The sequence below is a fragment of the Pimephales promelas genome, chromosome 12, assembly GCF_988280905.1.
Source record: "Pimephales promelas chromosome 12, fPimPro1.hap1.1, whole genome shotgun sequence".
In the NCBI taxonomy this organism is placed as follows: domain Eukaryota; kingdom Metazoa; phylum Chordata; class Actinopteri; order Cypriniformes; family Leuciscidae; genus Pimephales; species Pimephales promelas.
In genome coordinates, this window is record NC_142780.1 from 29,043,812 (window position 1) to 29,061,174 (window position 17,363).

Consider the following 17,363-nt stretch of genomic DNA (forward strand, 5'->3'; position numbering starts at 1 on the left):
GCTTTATTTAATACAGATCGATTTAAAGCAGGAATATAACACAAAAGCAGCTCTAAAAATCAATAGTGTCATCATTCAGCTAAAGTCCGTTCACAGTTTGGTTCAGTTCAATAAAGTTGATCAATTATGAAATAAGTTCAATTCAGCTGATGATATATTTTAGTTGCCTCACACAATTCAGTGCCTTTACAGTCTAGAACTCATAAACAACTGAAAATGGAAAATAGCAGTATGAAAATTGCATTCAGATATGATTTTGTGGGTGTGCTCGTGCAGTTTTTCATAGTGTCTTTAGTGATTGGGTGATAAAACGAGTCTGAGCATGTCATCAGTAGGCGCATTTCATTGTTTATCCTTTATATTACAGCCTGTCTTCATCATTTCTGTATATCAACACCTATCCATCATTCTTTACTTCTTGTCCCCATTGACTTAATATCTGTCTCTAAACACTGCTATTAGTGAGGTGTTCAGTGTCACATGGTATTACAAGCCTAAGGCACTTGATTCTAGGCAGATTTAATGAGAGAATATATTTGAATTCTTTACTCATTTCAACACCGGTTGAGTCAGACTCTTCTCCTGTAGACACTTTTGCTTGTGTTTCTTATTATAGTGCACCGATTCAGTCTTTCAACTTCTCTTGTTAAAAACAGATTTTGACAAAGTTTTAAAATCATTTTTTAACCTCACCTCATCAAATACTGGCTTGTTGTTGTTGATGTCATTGATGCCAACGATGACTTGGGCGGAGCTGCTGAGGAGCAGTGGCCCGCCTGCTGCGTTGTCATCGGTCGCCGTGACGCTGAGGACATACTGAGGCCCGCGCAGTTTAGGGGGAGGACTACGGCGGAGTTTGATGATGCCTGTAAATAATTCAATAAAAAACTTTAGCTCATCTCAATTACCCTTGTGAAAAATAAGTGTGCTTAACCGATTGTGTTAAATGCGCACTTGTAGTGTACTTCAAATTTGAAAAGTATATATTTAAAAAAACTGTGCTTGTACATATTAATGAAATAAAAAGGACACTTAAGTGTACTTAAAGAGAGTACACTTTCATAAGTATTATGACAAATTAACGGTTTTACTTTAAAGTACATTTTTATAGTATTCCTATTTATTTTGTGTTGACTAACATATTAAAGCACATGTAAAAAACTTGATTATAATTTTAACCGTAGTGTCTTCAATATTACATTTATTTTAAATGTACTAAACTGCAACTTCATTACAAATGAGCAATTACAAATATCAATAGAAATGACATGAAAATTTATTTTAAATAATAAAGGCTTGTCAGTGCATTTACACTAACTATATTTCAGAAGACAATAGAATTATGAAATTACAAGATGTAATTGAGTCCTATTTTAGTGGCTCAAAAAGCACTTTAAAATTCAGCTAATTGCATTTAATATGAATTTAAACAAGAATACATTTTAATCTAAAACAATATACTAATTAGATGACAAAAAGTGCCAAAAAAGCATTACATTCAGTTCAGTTTATGAATAGAGGCACGTATCACACAAGGTGACAACCTCTCGAATCGAAAACATTAATATCTGAAAAGAATGAAAGATAACTGCTTTTGTGAATCATGCTTTACAATATTGCAAAATGGACCCGTAATGGCTGCACATTCACAAAACTGAAAAGCAGGGGGTTGTGTGCAAAAAAAGTGCCGCTGCATCTTTGAAGTGACAACTCCACGCAGCTTTCTGAGTGCTGAAGCCACAGGCCATCTCTTTGCTCTGGCCTGTAATGGGTTGGTTGGTGGAACAGCCGTGCCGAGAGGCTGATAAGACAGGAGAGAGCTTTAGCATACTGCTGTTTTTCAGCTCTCAGGCATAAAATGTGCTGATAAACAAACGAAAAGCAAACACTGCAGACAAATGTAACCTTGAAACTGAAAGCACACAGTCAGGCAGGCAGGCTTGAATACAGACAAACATTACATTCACACACAAGTGCACACACACACAAAACAAGAGCTGTAGATCAAAAGCAACACAAGGGGTGTTTGTTTTCCCCCAAAATACCACAAACGTGAGCTGAATGATGGATGAAAAGAGAGTGTTGAGCAGACAGGAAGAGGAAATTCGTTTTTTTGATAGCTTCGGATGTACTCAAAACTAGTTTTGAGTTTGCATCCCACTTGACTGTACTCACCCTTCTGGTTGTCCAGCTCAAAATTGCTGTCTTCGTTACCTCCGGTGATGGCATACGTTACGCCATCCCCGTCTGGGTCTTTGGCATGCACAATGGCTACTAACGTCTCAGGGCCGGCATCTTCAGAAAGGAAGGTTTTATATCTGCAGAAAGAGGGAGACAGAGAGAGAAAGACAGACAGATCAGGCTAAGAACATCACAGACCCACCATCTGCTTCCCCAACACGGCCTCTGAAGTGTATCCCAGGGCGCACACAAACAACCATGCGGTCCCTGCACTGAGAAGAACCAGAGCAAATCCTAACATAATACACACACACACTCACAGCAGCACTAATGATTATACACCACCACCAGCTCCTTTATGTGTCTCCCAAACTCTTACCAAGGGAGACGATGTACTGAAATAGAGCCTGTGTGTGTGTGTTTGTGTAGACAGCTCACTTGCTACACTGTGATTGTTGTTTTTCTGCTGAATCGGACCAAATGTCCACCTCTCCTTCTGGCTACATTCAATAAATGCCAGAGCCGTATAGCATGACGCCCAGCTTTCATGGGATCCTCTGCAAGCTTCTGCTCTGATGAAATCCCATTGTGGAGGAGAAACATTGTAAAACTCATATCTGTATATTCTTAGACACTCCAAGACAGTTGGAAGAGATACAGGGGGGAAAACGAGGGAGGGAAGTCAATAGAAAAGTAAAACTAAGATAGAACAGAGAGAAGTAGTGAAATATGTAAATATTTGATGTCCATTTATTTATTAATTTGAATATATTTTTTTTTGTTTAATGTACAGTCAACATTTTTTTTAGTTTAGTTTACATTAACTTACTAAGTGAAAAGAAAGAGGCAGTTAAGTGAATCGAGAGATCAACGGTCAATTATATAGGATAAAGTATTCCAGAACGCTTTGCAAAAATGAGGTAGCAAACAAAAGAAAATGAATACAGAAAGAGGAAAAGAATCATACATAGTTTGTGAAAAGACAGGGGCTTCATCGTTGACATTGGCCATGCGGATCCGGATGGAGGCTGTGCCTGTGCGAGGGGGCGTTCCCTTGTCCACGGCCACCACCGTGCACTCGTACATGTGATTGGGTCTCTCATAGTCCAGCCTCTGACTGGGGCTCACCACTCCTTGAGATGAGATGTCAAAGTCCACGCTCTGTATGAAGTAGGAGAGTTCTGCATTCAGCCCAGTATCACAGTCCCTTGCCAGAACTAGAGAGAGAGGGATGAAAGAGCCATGTTATACATCAGGTCACGTTGACTAAAAGCAACAGCTAGCAATAACACAGCAGTAAATTGTGGTGAAGGCAACCTTGGCGGGGATCTGTTCTGAGTCAGTAACTGAAAACAAATGTCAGTTCTCAATCATCTCTATGCTTTTCTCAGACAGTTGTGTTCTCATTAGGCCTGGAATGTTCCGGTAAGGGGCTATTCACTATCAATTACAAGCTTTAATGTCACTATGACCAATGCTTGTGTGTTTTTTTGGAAGGTTTTGTGTATTTAATGTACTGGCGTGTCCTAACTAAATAACTAACTAACTAACTAACTAACTAACTCTAACTAACTATAACTAACTAACCAACCATCCATCCATCCATCCATCCATCCATCCATCCATCCATCCATCCATCCATCCATCCATCCATCCATCCATCCATCCATCCATCCATCCATCCATCCTGGAGGGTTTTGTGAGATTTACCTAGTATAACACTGGAAACAGTCTTGTTTGAAGTTGTTGGACTTCTTGTGCTAAGTGCTTTTTATTACGTACGGTCTCACATTTACGGTGGACGAGAGATCAACAAGCTGCAACTGAAGAAAACACATGCAAATAGAAAAAAACGCATGCAAATAAAAAAAAAAAACATGCAAATAAAAAAAACACCCGCAAATTAAGAAAACATCTTCATCAATTTCACAACACACGTGTGCTCCAAATACTCAAAACACCACCAAATACAGAAACAAGCTGCAAATAACACAGACCACAATGGAAATTTTTCCAGGGGAACAAAATAAGTGACGAACCCGGCTGGAACACATGCTGGTGCTTACAGCTTAAAATTGTACTTTATTTATTTATTTGTGCAAAACATACAGAGATTACATTTTTTTATGACATACAACTTGTATACAATGTACAGAATGTATTAACAATGTGTTCAATGTCATCAGAATTCAAATGAGAAAAGAACAATGAGCTGAAAACTAAAAGAAATAAATAAAAAAGATAAAGAAGAAGAACATGAAGGAAAGATATTTATCTATACATCAGTTACACTGTACAAATTGTTTCATGTTATGTTTAAATTTTCATCAAGAAAAGTTTCGTAAGAGATGTTAGGTAATGTAGGGTCCAGAATTTTTAAATCGAGACACACAGATATATAACGTATATTTTAAAAGGTTTTTTGTAAAGTAAAAATAAATATCTATTTGCAACCGTTATGTTAACAGCATTATATTTCTGTCGTAAGAACAGCTGAGGGACACCGTGCCGTGTTGTCATGGGAACATCCCAAGTGAAAATTATGAGGAATTACGTTGTCTTTCGTTGTTCCCTTCATCAAGTGCGTTCCACACGGCTATAATGACACATTAGAGCCCTGCTCACTCCAAAGTCCCACTTTAAGGGCTCTGCCGTCTGCCCTTCGAAAGGAGAAGGGCATATAAGTTCATGAGCAATAAGCACATCCCTGCCAGGTTCGTCACTTCTTTGATTCCTCTGGAAACAATCCCGTTGTGGTCTGTGTTATTTGCAGTGCGTTTCTGTATTTGGAGCACACGTGTGCTGTGAAACTGAAGAAGATGTTGTTTTAACTTGCAGGTGTTTGCTTCAGTTGCAGAGTTGAGCTCTCTCGGCCACCGTACATAGTAATACAGCCAATATTAATTAAAAGTATGTGGTGGAGGCCAATTCTATATTTGATCAATTTAAATGCCCATCTGTCATTGGCACGGTGAAAAGCTGCTATTGACTGAAGCAGATCAGAAGTAAAAGTGGAGGAAGGCTTTTCTGTCATTAGGCCCACAGCCAAAGTCAGACGTCCTGTATCATTATACTGCAGGCAAGCTGTCATCACACCCAGCCAGCTAACACACTCATTTACTACAGCCACATGACGGACTTCTAATCTCCAAAGCAAATAGCTAGCCCCCACAGATGTAGCAACGTACAGTAGAAAAAAGCCGAGGACTTGTTGCGGCGGTAAGAAGCAGGTGGGTGTCAGTGCCTCGCACGCGTAAAAACAAGAGTCGGAGCAGTCGAGCAAGCATATAAAGTCAAAGTCATACAGCCAGGATTCAAACAGAAGCTTCATTAAAAATACAAGCCCTAATACACTCTCTAAGGGCTACCTATTACCATATTTAATGCATGCGAACGAGAGACCAGGGCTAAATTAAACATACCAGTTAGGCGGCTTGGGAGAGTGAGAGAGAGAGAGAGAGAAAAAGAAAGAGAGAGGAAGGCTGGAAGGAAGGTGGGCTAAGGTTGGGCGAGTTTTAAATGCGTTGCTTCGCCGTGCGCTAAATCCTCTCCGAGAAGTTTTCCATGCGATAATTGGAGTGCGTTCGGCACTTCTCTTCCTGCTAGGCCCTATTAAAAGCCGGCACCCAATTTACAGTCTAATCCCATTTTAAGGTAAACAACAATAATAATCTTCTCTCCCTTCTGCCAGGCTTTGCACAGTCGACGATTGCTCCGTGTTTTCCTTTTTTTCTCTCGTTCACAACAGAACACATTTGATAAGCAAATAACAGCCCCAGCTGGTGTTTGTGTGAACCTGCTGCTTTTACATGTTGAGAGCGAGAGAAAGAGAGCGAGGGAGACGAAACAAGAAGAGAAAGAAGACATAGACAGAAAAAGAAAGTTGTTTTGCGCTACCACACTAAAACAGAAGAGCCAACTGGAATCAGAGGCAGGAATCCTTCTGTTTGCATACGGCAGAAAGCGAACAGTGCATGTTTTCACTCGGCGCAGCGATATGTAAACATAATTGAATTGCATGAATGCAGTTGGCATTCTAGATTTGTGCATCTGCCTCACAAAGCATGCTGTCGGTCAGATCTGACTCACTTCTGTTCCCTGTTGCTTTGCTTTTCTCTCTTTTCTGCTTCTTTTCATCAGAGTCGCAGGCTTGTGGGCAACAAAGTCTAAATTTAGGGTGGTTATTCACTGAAGATTCTGCGGAGAAGGTGAGGAGCTCTTTGAAATGGTGGGCATCTCTGGGCTTCTGATCTCAGATGAGCGCTGGGTGAGAAGAATCTCCCAGCCTCTGAGCACAAAGCTCATTAGCTTCTGTTCGATACGAACCAGGAGATTGGAGACTGTTAATACAACTGGATCAGAGATGAAAAAAGGACACATGCATGTATTCACACATATAGTCCAACATGTACAGATCATGTTTACTTTTACTTTTTGTACTGTTGTGTTAATTTTGCTTGTTTAGAAGTGCTTTGTTGTTTTTATTTCACATATTTTAATGTTGTTAAGTGGTTTTTAACATGTTGCTATGTGGTTGCTAAGGTGCCCATGTCAAATAAGCTCATCCAGTCATCTTTCTGATTTTCTGGTCTCTAGATATGGCTCGGGTCCATCCTTCAATGTAATTATTGAATTTTTATTAGAGACGCTCAATGTTGCCCATATTGTTGGTTCAATAATGGATCCAATAGCCAAAGTTTTTTTTTTATTAGCACCAGTCAATGGACTGGTTGGATATGTATAGTATTAGATATTTAACAAATGTTAAGACCATCTTTGTCATCATATAATCCTCACTTAAAGTTAATCTTTAGGAAAAAAATATTAACACTTCGATAATCTTTAGCAAATGTCAAAATTAATATTAATTTATCATACTGAATATTAAAATATTTCCTGCCTAAAATCACTTTAAATATAGCATTTTTTGGTTTATTTTTACATTTATTTATACAAAAACCGTACAGAATTTTGGCTAACATGAAAATAATTATGGCATAATTGGACAGATTTATAATCAAATCGATAGATCCTAATTTTTCTGTCCGTATTATATAAGTTAGTTGCTCAGAAAAGCAGCACACCTTTCTTTAAGAAAATTTGAGGTAAAATTTAAGCGTGTAGCAAAAATATTGTTTCAAATCCCAAACATTAAATATAAGCAATAGTAATATTAATGTCTGTCTGGCTACTGAACATTTATTCAAACAACTAATGCACTCAAGCTTCTTTCTGATCTGTTCTTTAAGCCACTAAAACACATTCAATTACAGTGATATGATCGCAGATAGGGCTGGCACGATTGTGTTTTAGAGGTCACGAAGGCTTCTTCTTCAGAGATGGCTGTCTCTATCAGAAGTGATTATCTGGAGAATATGGAGGGGTCGTACCCCCCACCTCACCACATCCAAGTGCCACTGCGGAGATCCCACCTCTATTGCTGGGTCACAGTCTCTAACCTGTGGTTATAGAGCCAACAACGTCAGCAAAGCACAAAATAGAGGATTGATGGCCTGACTGGCTTGACAGAGGTAGTCAGGATGATGAGAGATTGAAGAGAAAAGGGAATACGGGGGCAGAAAAACTCCTCTGCCTGGGAGCCACCAAGCTGGCTTTGATTACAATCCATTTACCACCCAGAAAGTGCTGCCATAATGAATTATTTCATAATTACAGGACTGAGTTGAAGAGACAGTTGCCCCCACAGAGCAAACGGCAACAGCACCTGCCTCAAGAGCAGGACCGCCGGGGGAAAAACATGGACGGAGAGACAGAAAGTGAGACGGTCACAGAGATGGGAAGAGAGACAAATCGAGAAACAGACACTCACCCTGCAGTAATGATGTACCAGTTGGCGTGGTCTCAGGGACGTTGTCTCGACTGTAAATGGAGTGCATAAACTCTGGTGTGCAGTCATTCTCATCTGTGATGTGAACCACCACCTGCATAAGTAAGAAAATGAGACAGAGAGAGAGAGAGAGAGAGAGACGTTATTACGTGGACAAGTATGGAAACATGAATTGTTAGCCCCCAGCCAAAAAAAAAAAAGTCTCCTTCCAAACATTAAAATAGCTTCCTCAAGTTATATTAAATTAAAGTCAGGGTTTTAAAGCATCAAAATGACTTGAATAGAGTTATTGATGGGTGAGTGTAGAGGCATTACCCATCAATTGTATGTCTTTTACCAAATTCTAAGAACATTAATGGATGATTTAAAATGCTTTACATTAAGTTGACAAGGAAATCTGTTTTATATTATATGCCTCAGGACTAAAATAGCTTTTGCCACAGAATCGTGTGATGACGGTTTTAAAATACCAAACATTATAATACTTTACTGACAGATTAAAACAGAACAATTGCAAACCAGCTCATCACACTGGTAGATACACACAACATCTGCAAACGTACTCAGAGTCCTTACTGACCTCCCATGCAAAATTCATATGGCTAAACAAAATGACTAAAATCATGCCAATATTTGCATTATTATGAGAGTAAGTGAGCTACAAATTATCTCTTGATGGATTGGGTTGTACATTTTCTCACTATTTTTCTCCATCACTAAAATTTTCTTTTGTCATTGTAACCAAATGCATTTCTTTTAAACCAAATTTTTCATTACAACTCAGTATATGACAAGTTCCTGAAAGATGTTTGACTTGACCTAAATATCTGTATAGGAGGCTATCTTTTCTACAGGGACTAAAACCCATCATGAGATTAGACACATTTAATGTCCTGAGTCACTTGACTTTCTGAAGGCTTTCGGTTAAGAACAGCATTAAACTGGAATAAGAAGCAGAACAGCTGTGGCCGACGCCACTGAATGCAAATGGCTCAACCACCCCACAAACACACACATAAACCGCAGTCAAACTCAGTGTGTAGACTTTAATGTAGCCGATCTCAACTGAAGCTCAGATGATAGCTTATGGAGGCCCTGTATCTACATTCAGGCTTCTCTCTGTGCAGTGACTTTGTGAGCAGTCAAACTGAATACATGGCACAGGATTTGACTTTGACCGAACAGAGGCAGAGGGAAAGCGAGGTACGTGTTCACAGTGGGAGCGTTAGTCATGGTGAGGGAGAGTCCCGCAAAACTGCTTATCTCAGAGGAGCAGAACTGCCAAGAGGGAAAAGTTCCTTACACAGAACACACACACAGCACCATAGCTGACCATATACAGCTCTGAAGGCGTCAGGACAGCATCTTAAAGCCCATGTAGCGCTGCATTACGGGTTTCTTTTTCTCTGCTGTCGTCTCTCGGGAATCTGCCCAACAGAGGGGAACATTCTGTTTGTTTCATGGCTGCTAGAGGTTGAATATGGCAGTAATGAATCTGATATCTCCTGCTGGAGGAGAATTACTGCTAATAACAACAGCAACAGGGGTCTAAAAGGGATGAAGAGTCTTAGGCAGAGCTTCATCATTATTTATGAAATTATTTTTCACATGCTAAGAGGACTCTTCTCTTAATTTCATCTTTTCTTGTCTCATCTAATCTCCTACCCTCTCGTCTCATTATTTTCTCTTTTCATCTTGCGTCGTGTTGTCGTCAACTCATTTGGTCTTTTTTTTATCTCCATCACCTTTAGTCTCATTTCATTGTTTCATTCTCCTCTAGTCTCATTTTAGTGTGTCTTCTTTTCTAATCTTGTCTTGTTTTACCTCTTCTCTTCTCTGTTTTTCTGATATTGTTTTGTTTATTATCTTTTCTGGTCTCTTTTCTTTCCATTTTGTTTCATCTCATTTCTGTTATAGCCTGCCCTACTCATGGAGTCGTCTTCACAGATGGTGTAATGATTTGGCAGGGGGCAGTGACTCTGACAATTATCTAAAATGTGTGTGTGTGTGTGTGTGACTGGCGCTGGCACAGACGCAGTTACACATCACTGTGTCTCAGCCAAGTCCATCAAGAGGACTCAATTAATCTGGAGTAACTTCAGCCAAACAAAGAAGATCAACATGGAACAACACGCACACACGGATGGATACATTTGCGCCTCTAATAACAACAACATGATGGGTAAAAGAGATCAAACATCTGTTATATTTCTTTGCCTTTGTCACATCACTTTATCTTACACGTGCACCACCAAGTCTCATAAGTGGCAACAGCCACAGCTGTGGCGTATTTGAAGGCCTCAGTGGCACACAATCTCTCATTACTGCTTTTCTGCTGATATGTGTATGTTTGTTTCTGTTTGTGCTTGTGTGTACCTTCATCTGTTATTGTGTGTTTATCAAAGCATATGTAACTTTCTCTTCTGAAAGAACCAGATGTGTCATGAAATTGTACAAGGCCTGGATGCGAATGACTGACAGCCACACATACAAAATCATAATGTCAGGCCTAAAGGACCGTTCACACCAAGAACAATAACTATAAAGATAACTATATTAGCATACACATCAGCTACGGCAGGATTCTAATTGACTGTCAATGTCAATTCTAAATCTAATTAGGTGTGTTGGTAAATACAATGTATAAGTTGAAAAAAAAGCTTATAAAAAATTATAACTAGTTTAAGAACAATACATTTAAGAGCAATACATATCTAAGGAAAGACCATGTTTAGATTGCTAGGTAAAGATGTGCTAACCTCTGCCATGTTGCTCAGTCCTGTATCTGGTTCAGAAGCTCTGACTTGCAGGTGATGGAGATGTTGTCCACTCTCATAGTCCACAGCACGTGTCAGGCTGAGCGCGCCACTCTCCTGGTTTATGCTGAACAGGTTGCCTGGGTTTACTAGAAGCATATAGGACAGACTCTTCCTTTGGAACGAGATAGCCTGGACCACCGCCACCCTACAGACACATCCAGGAAACAGATTCAGTGCACAGGCCAGCATTTAACTCATGTACATGTACTATCATTTGTGAGGAATTTCTCCTCTGGGAAGATCTGTCAAAAAATATGTCCCAAACACATTGTGAGCTACCAAGCAAGACAGTATTATTTATCGTTTTTTTATTTTTATTATTATATATATTCATGTATTTTATCCAAATATACAAAAGTACTACATATTACTATATTACAATTTATAATAATGTTACATAAATATATAATATATATAATGTTGAAATGTAAAGCTGAATTTTCAGCATCATTACTCCAGTCTTCAGTGTCACATGATCCTTCAGAAATAATATACTGATTTGGTGCTCAAGAAACATTTCTTATTATTTCATTTCTTGTTATTATGTTGCAAACAGTTGCTAAATATTTTTAAATACACCATGATATTTCTTGGATTATTTGATGTATAGAAAATTTAAAAGAACAGCATTTATTTGAGACAGAAATCTTTCAGCATTATAAATGTCTTTACCGTCGCTTTTGATCAATGCATCCTTACTAAACAAAATTATTAATTTATTTAATTAAAAGAAATATATATATATATATATATATATATATATATATAGTAACCTGCTAACATTAAACTATTGGATTTAATTTAAGTCTTATGTGCTTCACATGAGAATTATTTTTGTTGTTCAAGTTGCCTTGATGTAAAACATTCTAAATTAGCCATTTGAGATTTTTTTTTTTAAGAAATAGACATTTCAGTTAAAATGCCCCATTCACATTTTAGCCTGCAGAGTGTTAGTTTGTTTTAAGCAGCAAGAAAACTTTATTTTCAAAAGCTATGGCCATTTGCCAGTATGGCACCAAAAAAAAGGCCCACTAGCGGTCAAAACACGTATAATAAAATATATAATAAAAGCGCTGTCTCTGTGTACAGGGTTTTAGAATGCAGCTGCTTTTGTAGGCAGCAGACGGCAAGACATCTCCCATTTTGAGAAAATGAGAAATAACGCATGTATGAGAAATGGTGATTCTTTGTGGCTCTCTTCCCATGTCATCTCCCCTCCACACTCTTTAATATGTCTCTCTTTTCCTCTCTTTTTAATATGTCTCTCTTTCCATGATTAGTTGTCCTCTCCTCCTCCACACAGATCATTATGCTCTGGTCTGTGCCAGTGCCCGAAGGGGGAAGTTCAGACACTGCTCTTCATGTTTATCCAGAAGTTTCTTTTAATAAATATTTGAATTTGAACACGCTTTCAAATTCAGAGCCTGGGGACAAAATGATGCATCTGTGTTCCTCCTCTCTGCCACAACCCCCTCCATTCACTCTGTCCCCCCTCTCTCAACCTCCGCTATCCCTCCAGGCGAATTGTTTCATGCAACAGATGACACATAAAGCTTTAGAGTTGGCCACGTTCACACAATCCTTCTCTTACCCTCTAATGAGCAGCAAATTTTGAATCTTTTTACACGCAAATGCACACAAACACACCCACTAACACATAGTTTCCTGTACTCACGCTTGGCCCACCCCAGTGCTCTCCGGGATGTAAATGGTGTAGGTGGTGTTGGTGAACTGAGGGGGCCGGAAGCCGGCCAGTATGAACACAGAGGCGAGCGGACCCCTCCTGCCCTGCGAGTCCACGGCCTGGACGGTCAGTGTGTATTCCTTACTGGGGGTCAGAGGTCGCCCTGTGGTCTTCACTTCTCCTGTTGTTCGGTCCACTTCAAATGAGTCTTCCCCACCTGTCACAACAAAACACACCCATTTAATGTTAAAATAAAATAAAATAAAGCACAATTGTAAGTTAAGTCTAAGGGCAAAATATTTTAATAATATGCTACACAAAATAAATCAAATAAAAAAATAAGTTGAAGTACCAAAATTACTAAAACTAAAATAATAGTATATTAAGTATATTACGAAATATAGGGCTAATATAGGAACATGAAAATGTATTGCATAGTAGGAACAACCTGCCTAATTTTGAAATGATGACTTGTGGCATATAGAAATAAATCTGCATAAATCACCTTAAAAATGTGATATAATACTTGCTTATAATCACATATTAAAAAGAGCAACTCTTGTAAAGTTCAGCTCAAAGTGCAAGAGGATCACAAAGTCATAAAAGCCTTGAAGTCTTTTTACACACATTAGGAGTAAGGGACCCTTCTGCCAGCTGTGGTTCAATGCATCCGTGTGTGTATGTGTGTGGGGAGCATTACGCTCCCCTCTGTTCCTCCTTCAGGACAATAGCAAGACAAGAGCTCATTTTAACCGCTGTCCCCTTGAGCGTGTCATTATTTGGGATTGGAGGAAGAGGAAGTGGATGAAGAACACAGCTGCTGAGGCGGAGCAGATCTCCCAGCTGTACCCGCTCTGCCTTGCCCTTCTTGCAGCTGCTTGAAGACTCATCTGCAAAGGTTCTGATTCAGAATTATGCTTGATTCTGCCGTTACAAGCTCTCTTCGAATAATGAAAAATGCAATCATAAATATAGCTGCGAGCAGCGATTTTGGGCCCAAGCCGGTTGCACCACAACCCCGGTGCCTTTAGAGTTATTGTACACGACGTACAAAAAACATAACCCTGCTTTGACTGTCGAAAACAAGTGTGCTGTAGAGCTTGCATCAGTGTGGGCTCTGCAAAAGTATGTGTGAGTAACCTTCTGAAAGGTCAGGTCTACATCCAGGTCAACATCTGCCATGTTTTTTACATTATAGTAGTGAAGTTTGAAGCAAATCAGTTAAAAATAAGAGGGTGATTTCAAAGCATTTTGAAAGTGACACACTTCCTGCTGCCAGTTGGTGGCGCTATAACTAGGGTTACGGTGCCACCGGCTTAGGCCCGTAATCGCTGCTCTTAGCTATAAATATATATATATATAACTTAGAAAGTTGGTCAGTCCGATGGGATCTATATGTGTATCAAGTTTCATATTATTACATGCAAGCGTGTTTGATTTATGAACCAAGTTTACGGACCCTGTTCCAGGGGGCGCTGTCGAGCCCACCGCCACGCCCGGGTACCAGCTTCAGCCTGACCCTGATGTCCGCAGGTTCTGACCGGTGTGCAAAGTTTCAAGAGTTTTTGAGCAAAAAGTACAAATTTGATTATCTACCTGACATCAATGATTTTATTGTTATATTTGCATAAAACCATTCAAAGGTTTGGGCATGGTAAGATTTTTTAATGTTTCTGAAAGTCTTTTATGCTCACCAAGGCTGCATTTATTTGATTGAAAATGTATAAATGAAACGGATTTATTCTTTTGATAGCAAAGCTGAATGTTCAGCAGCAATTAATCCAGTCTTCAATGTCACACGAAATCTAAAGAAACTTTTGAACAATAGTCTGCATTTATTACATAATGAATTATAATTAGTATGCTGTAACTATTTTATCTGTCTTTACACTACTATATGAATATAGTCAAGGCTAAAGGATGTTGTAATGGACAACGTACAGTAAAATGCCTGCAACCCTTTAGCTGTGAAAATACTCATAAAATAACACAGCCTTGATTTTGTTAAGGACACAATTTTTCATTAAAATGTTATAAAGCAAACTTATTGTGAAACATAACATGGCTGAAATGCTGTAATGACCCATTCAGCACCCAAGACCCGGACCGTCCGTTTTATATTTTCCATCTATTTTCTGCAAAGTCTATAATCTATGTTTGCCTGAAACATTAAGACCATTTTTCTTGCAAGCACAAGTGAATCTTTCTGTAAGTCCAAATTGTAAATGGCCTACAGTACTTGACAATGAATGACATTTAACTAAAAGACTGATCAAAAACTTGGAGAAAGAGCGCTATAGGCAACGGCACCTAAAGCCAAATTTGATAAACATTTGAGTGTAATATCACCAGAGACAGAATATTTATAGCAGAGTATAAATCCTTATGGACCAGCGAAGTAATTTTGTAATGTCACAACATATCAGATGATGAATGACAAGCCATTATGTGAGGTTATGATTTTCTGAAGATGTCCTAGAGGTACAATAAAACCAGTACAACACACCTGTCCTAACACACACATATAGTGATCTATGCACACTATGCATTCACACATATGTTTTATGTTTAAAGAACATTTGGTCTATTTGCTTTAGGCTAATTACTGTAGATTGAATTCCACAGTGTGTCAAATTCATTTAACCTTTGTTGGTCTCTGACTGTGCACTAAATGAAATCACATTAAACAGGAATGAATAACTATGGAAACGGCATGGATTACATAAGTGACTTAGTGCTTTATGCTATTTCGATTACAGCAGTAACCAACTGGCTAATGAAAAAGGCGTGCCATTGCCATTGTTTCAAAATAAAAGCGTGTCTATGGTGTCCATCATGATTTCATGTACATTCCTAGGTCTGTGAATTTCTCTTGCAAACCTAAGCTGAACCATTTGAGTTAGCTAAACCATTTGAGTTCAAAGCATAAACAATGCATGGGGTTAAAATTATTGATCATGTAATGCATGTCTGCATGTGAGACTTTCTATCTAAAGTGGGGCAGCGTTGTACTGGCAGAATGATTGTATTGACAGTTTTCCGATGATTAAAATGTCTGCCCATCAAACCCACCATCAACCAATAGGAAGTGAGCTGTCCCCACTGAGCCATCACCAGTTCGGGCCACAAGCTTGTAGACCACAGAGCCAGCACCAGTGTCAGGGCCCACAGCTGCCAGGTAAGGATAGGGGAACATGGCCCACTGCAGATCGGACAGGTTGGAGAGGGTCAGAGTCAGCCGGCACAGGTACCATTCATCCCCTAGAGAGAGAGAGAGAGAGAGAGAGAGAAAACACACGTTTTGAATGATTAAAGAAATGCATCACATACTAAAAAGTCCTTTATAGCTCTTTTGCACCTAACTCTTTTGCATATACCTTGATATAGATATATTTACTATATATGTTGTTTTCATAGCATTCAGTTGGCACATTATCAATAAAATAAATGAAAAAAGAAAAAGTGTCTTTTTATCCGTTTAATCGAAGAAATAATCGGCCAACTAATCAAGAGATGCAATGGCTTCATATGATAAACAGATTTATAATGACGCACATACTGTACTTGTACTAAACATGAATGAATCAAATGCTTCCATGACGTGCGAAAACAACTTCGCACAATTCAACTTTGAATTACAGAAATACAGAGTTTGGGAATAGTCATTTTGACATGCGTTCCACTTCTTGCGAAAACAGTGATTTATTGCATTGATCATCTGAAGCACATATGCGCTGCCGGAATGGCACTTCTAATTATTGTGGTTGTAGATCTTTAACGAAAACAGGTACAAAACAAAAACAGGCCTAAAAAACAGCATTTATTCAACTGAGATGAGCAAGAACATGAGCAACCGATCCATCCAACAATGAGCCCTAATGAGAGAAATTCAAGGGCTGTCATCTTCCCTTTCATGATACTCTTCTTGTTTTATCACTTTCATTGTTTTATTTTTGGAGGATGCTCATAAAGCTGTTCATAATCTCTGTAATCTCAGCAAAAAATCCAAAACACATCTACCAGACCAGAGTGTTGTGTTTATAGCCCCTGAAAGCACATCTTCTAATCGAAATACTAGCGAAAAGAGCAGGAGGGATAGAGAAAGCCTTCAGCCACCCTGAGTTCAGTGACGCCTCTCGGCTTCACACTGTCATTCAGCCCGAGGACGCTCGGCTACAAGAGAGAAATGACATTTCTGTAGAACACGTCATCTCTGACTTCCCCTGTATGTCCCGAGGAAGATTGCTGTCAGAGACACGATGCGCTACCTCAGACGGCCTCGGAAGATCAGACAGAGAAAGAAAGGACGTAACAGAGTAGAAATATCTTTTTTGGGGTGTTTTTGTGTTCTCTCTTCTCTGTTGTTTGCTTGATTCCAGACTTGCACGTTTGGTTTTTGGCATTTCACGCAAAAGGGAGACAACAGTGAGAATAAGAAGAAACTTCACTTCTAAGCATCTTGTCAAGAGGGAACATACTACCGTTACCCTCACTTCCTGTCTTTTCATAGCCACCCTTTGGAGTATGTCATAAGAGAGTGATCGAGGGAGATGCAAGGAAAAGACGAAAGACACAACGAGTGCAAAACAGAAACAAGGGTCGGGGGTTTGGTTGTCTTGCCACTATGTTTCCCCGTCTCTTGTGTTGTCAGGATGTGAGGCGATTGTGGAGACCTTGTGCAAACTGGAGGTCACGTTGAACAGACAGTCAAATAGATAAAACCACATCAATGCCAGTAGAGCAAAAACACAAACCAACAAAACCCCACAGATCACTGCACATGTTAAAGTCAACACAATGTGACATTCTCTATGCAAATACATGTAAATCC

At 39.2% G+C, this 17,363-nt stretch overlaps 1 protein-coding gene across 1 annotated transcript in view; it reads right to left on the reverse strand.

Annotated features, from left to right (window-relative positions):
* The window catches only part of LOC120462290 (neural-cadherin), a 111,682-nt gene that overhangs the window by 41,692 nt on the left and 52,627 nt on the right, over positions 1 to 17,363 (reverse strand). The window contains exons 2-8 of the mRNA XM_039650877.2: positions 15,605 to 15,793; positions 12,524 to 12,749; positions 10,789 to 10,993; positions 8,012 to 8,123; positions 3,149 to 3,398; positions 2,176 to 2,318; positions 694 to 866 (exon numbers count right to left, since the gene is read on the reverse strand). Coding sequence (XP_039506811.2) covers positions 694 to 866; positions 2,176 to 2,318; positions 3,149 to 3,398; positions 8,012 to 8,123; positions 10,789 to 10,993; positions 12,524 to 12,749; positions 15,605 to 15,793 — 1,298 coding nt within the window. The remainder of the gene's footprint in view (positions 1 to 693; positions 867 to 2,175; positions 2,319 to 3,148; positions 3,399 to 8,011; positions 8,124 to 10,788; positions 10,994 to 12,523; positions 12,750 to 15,604; positions 15,794 to 17,363) is intronic.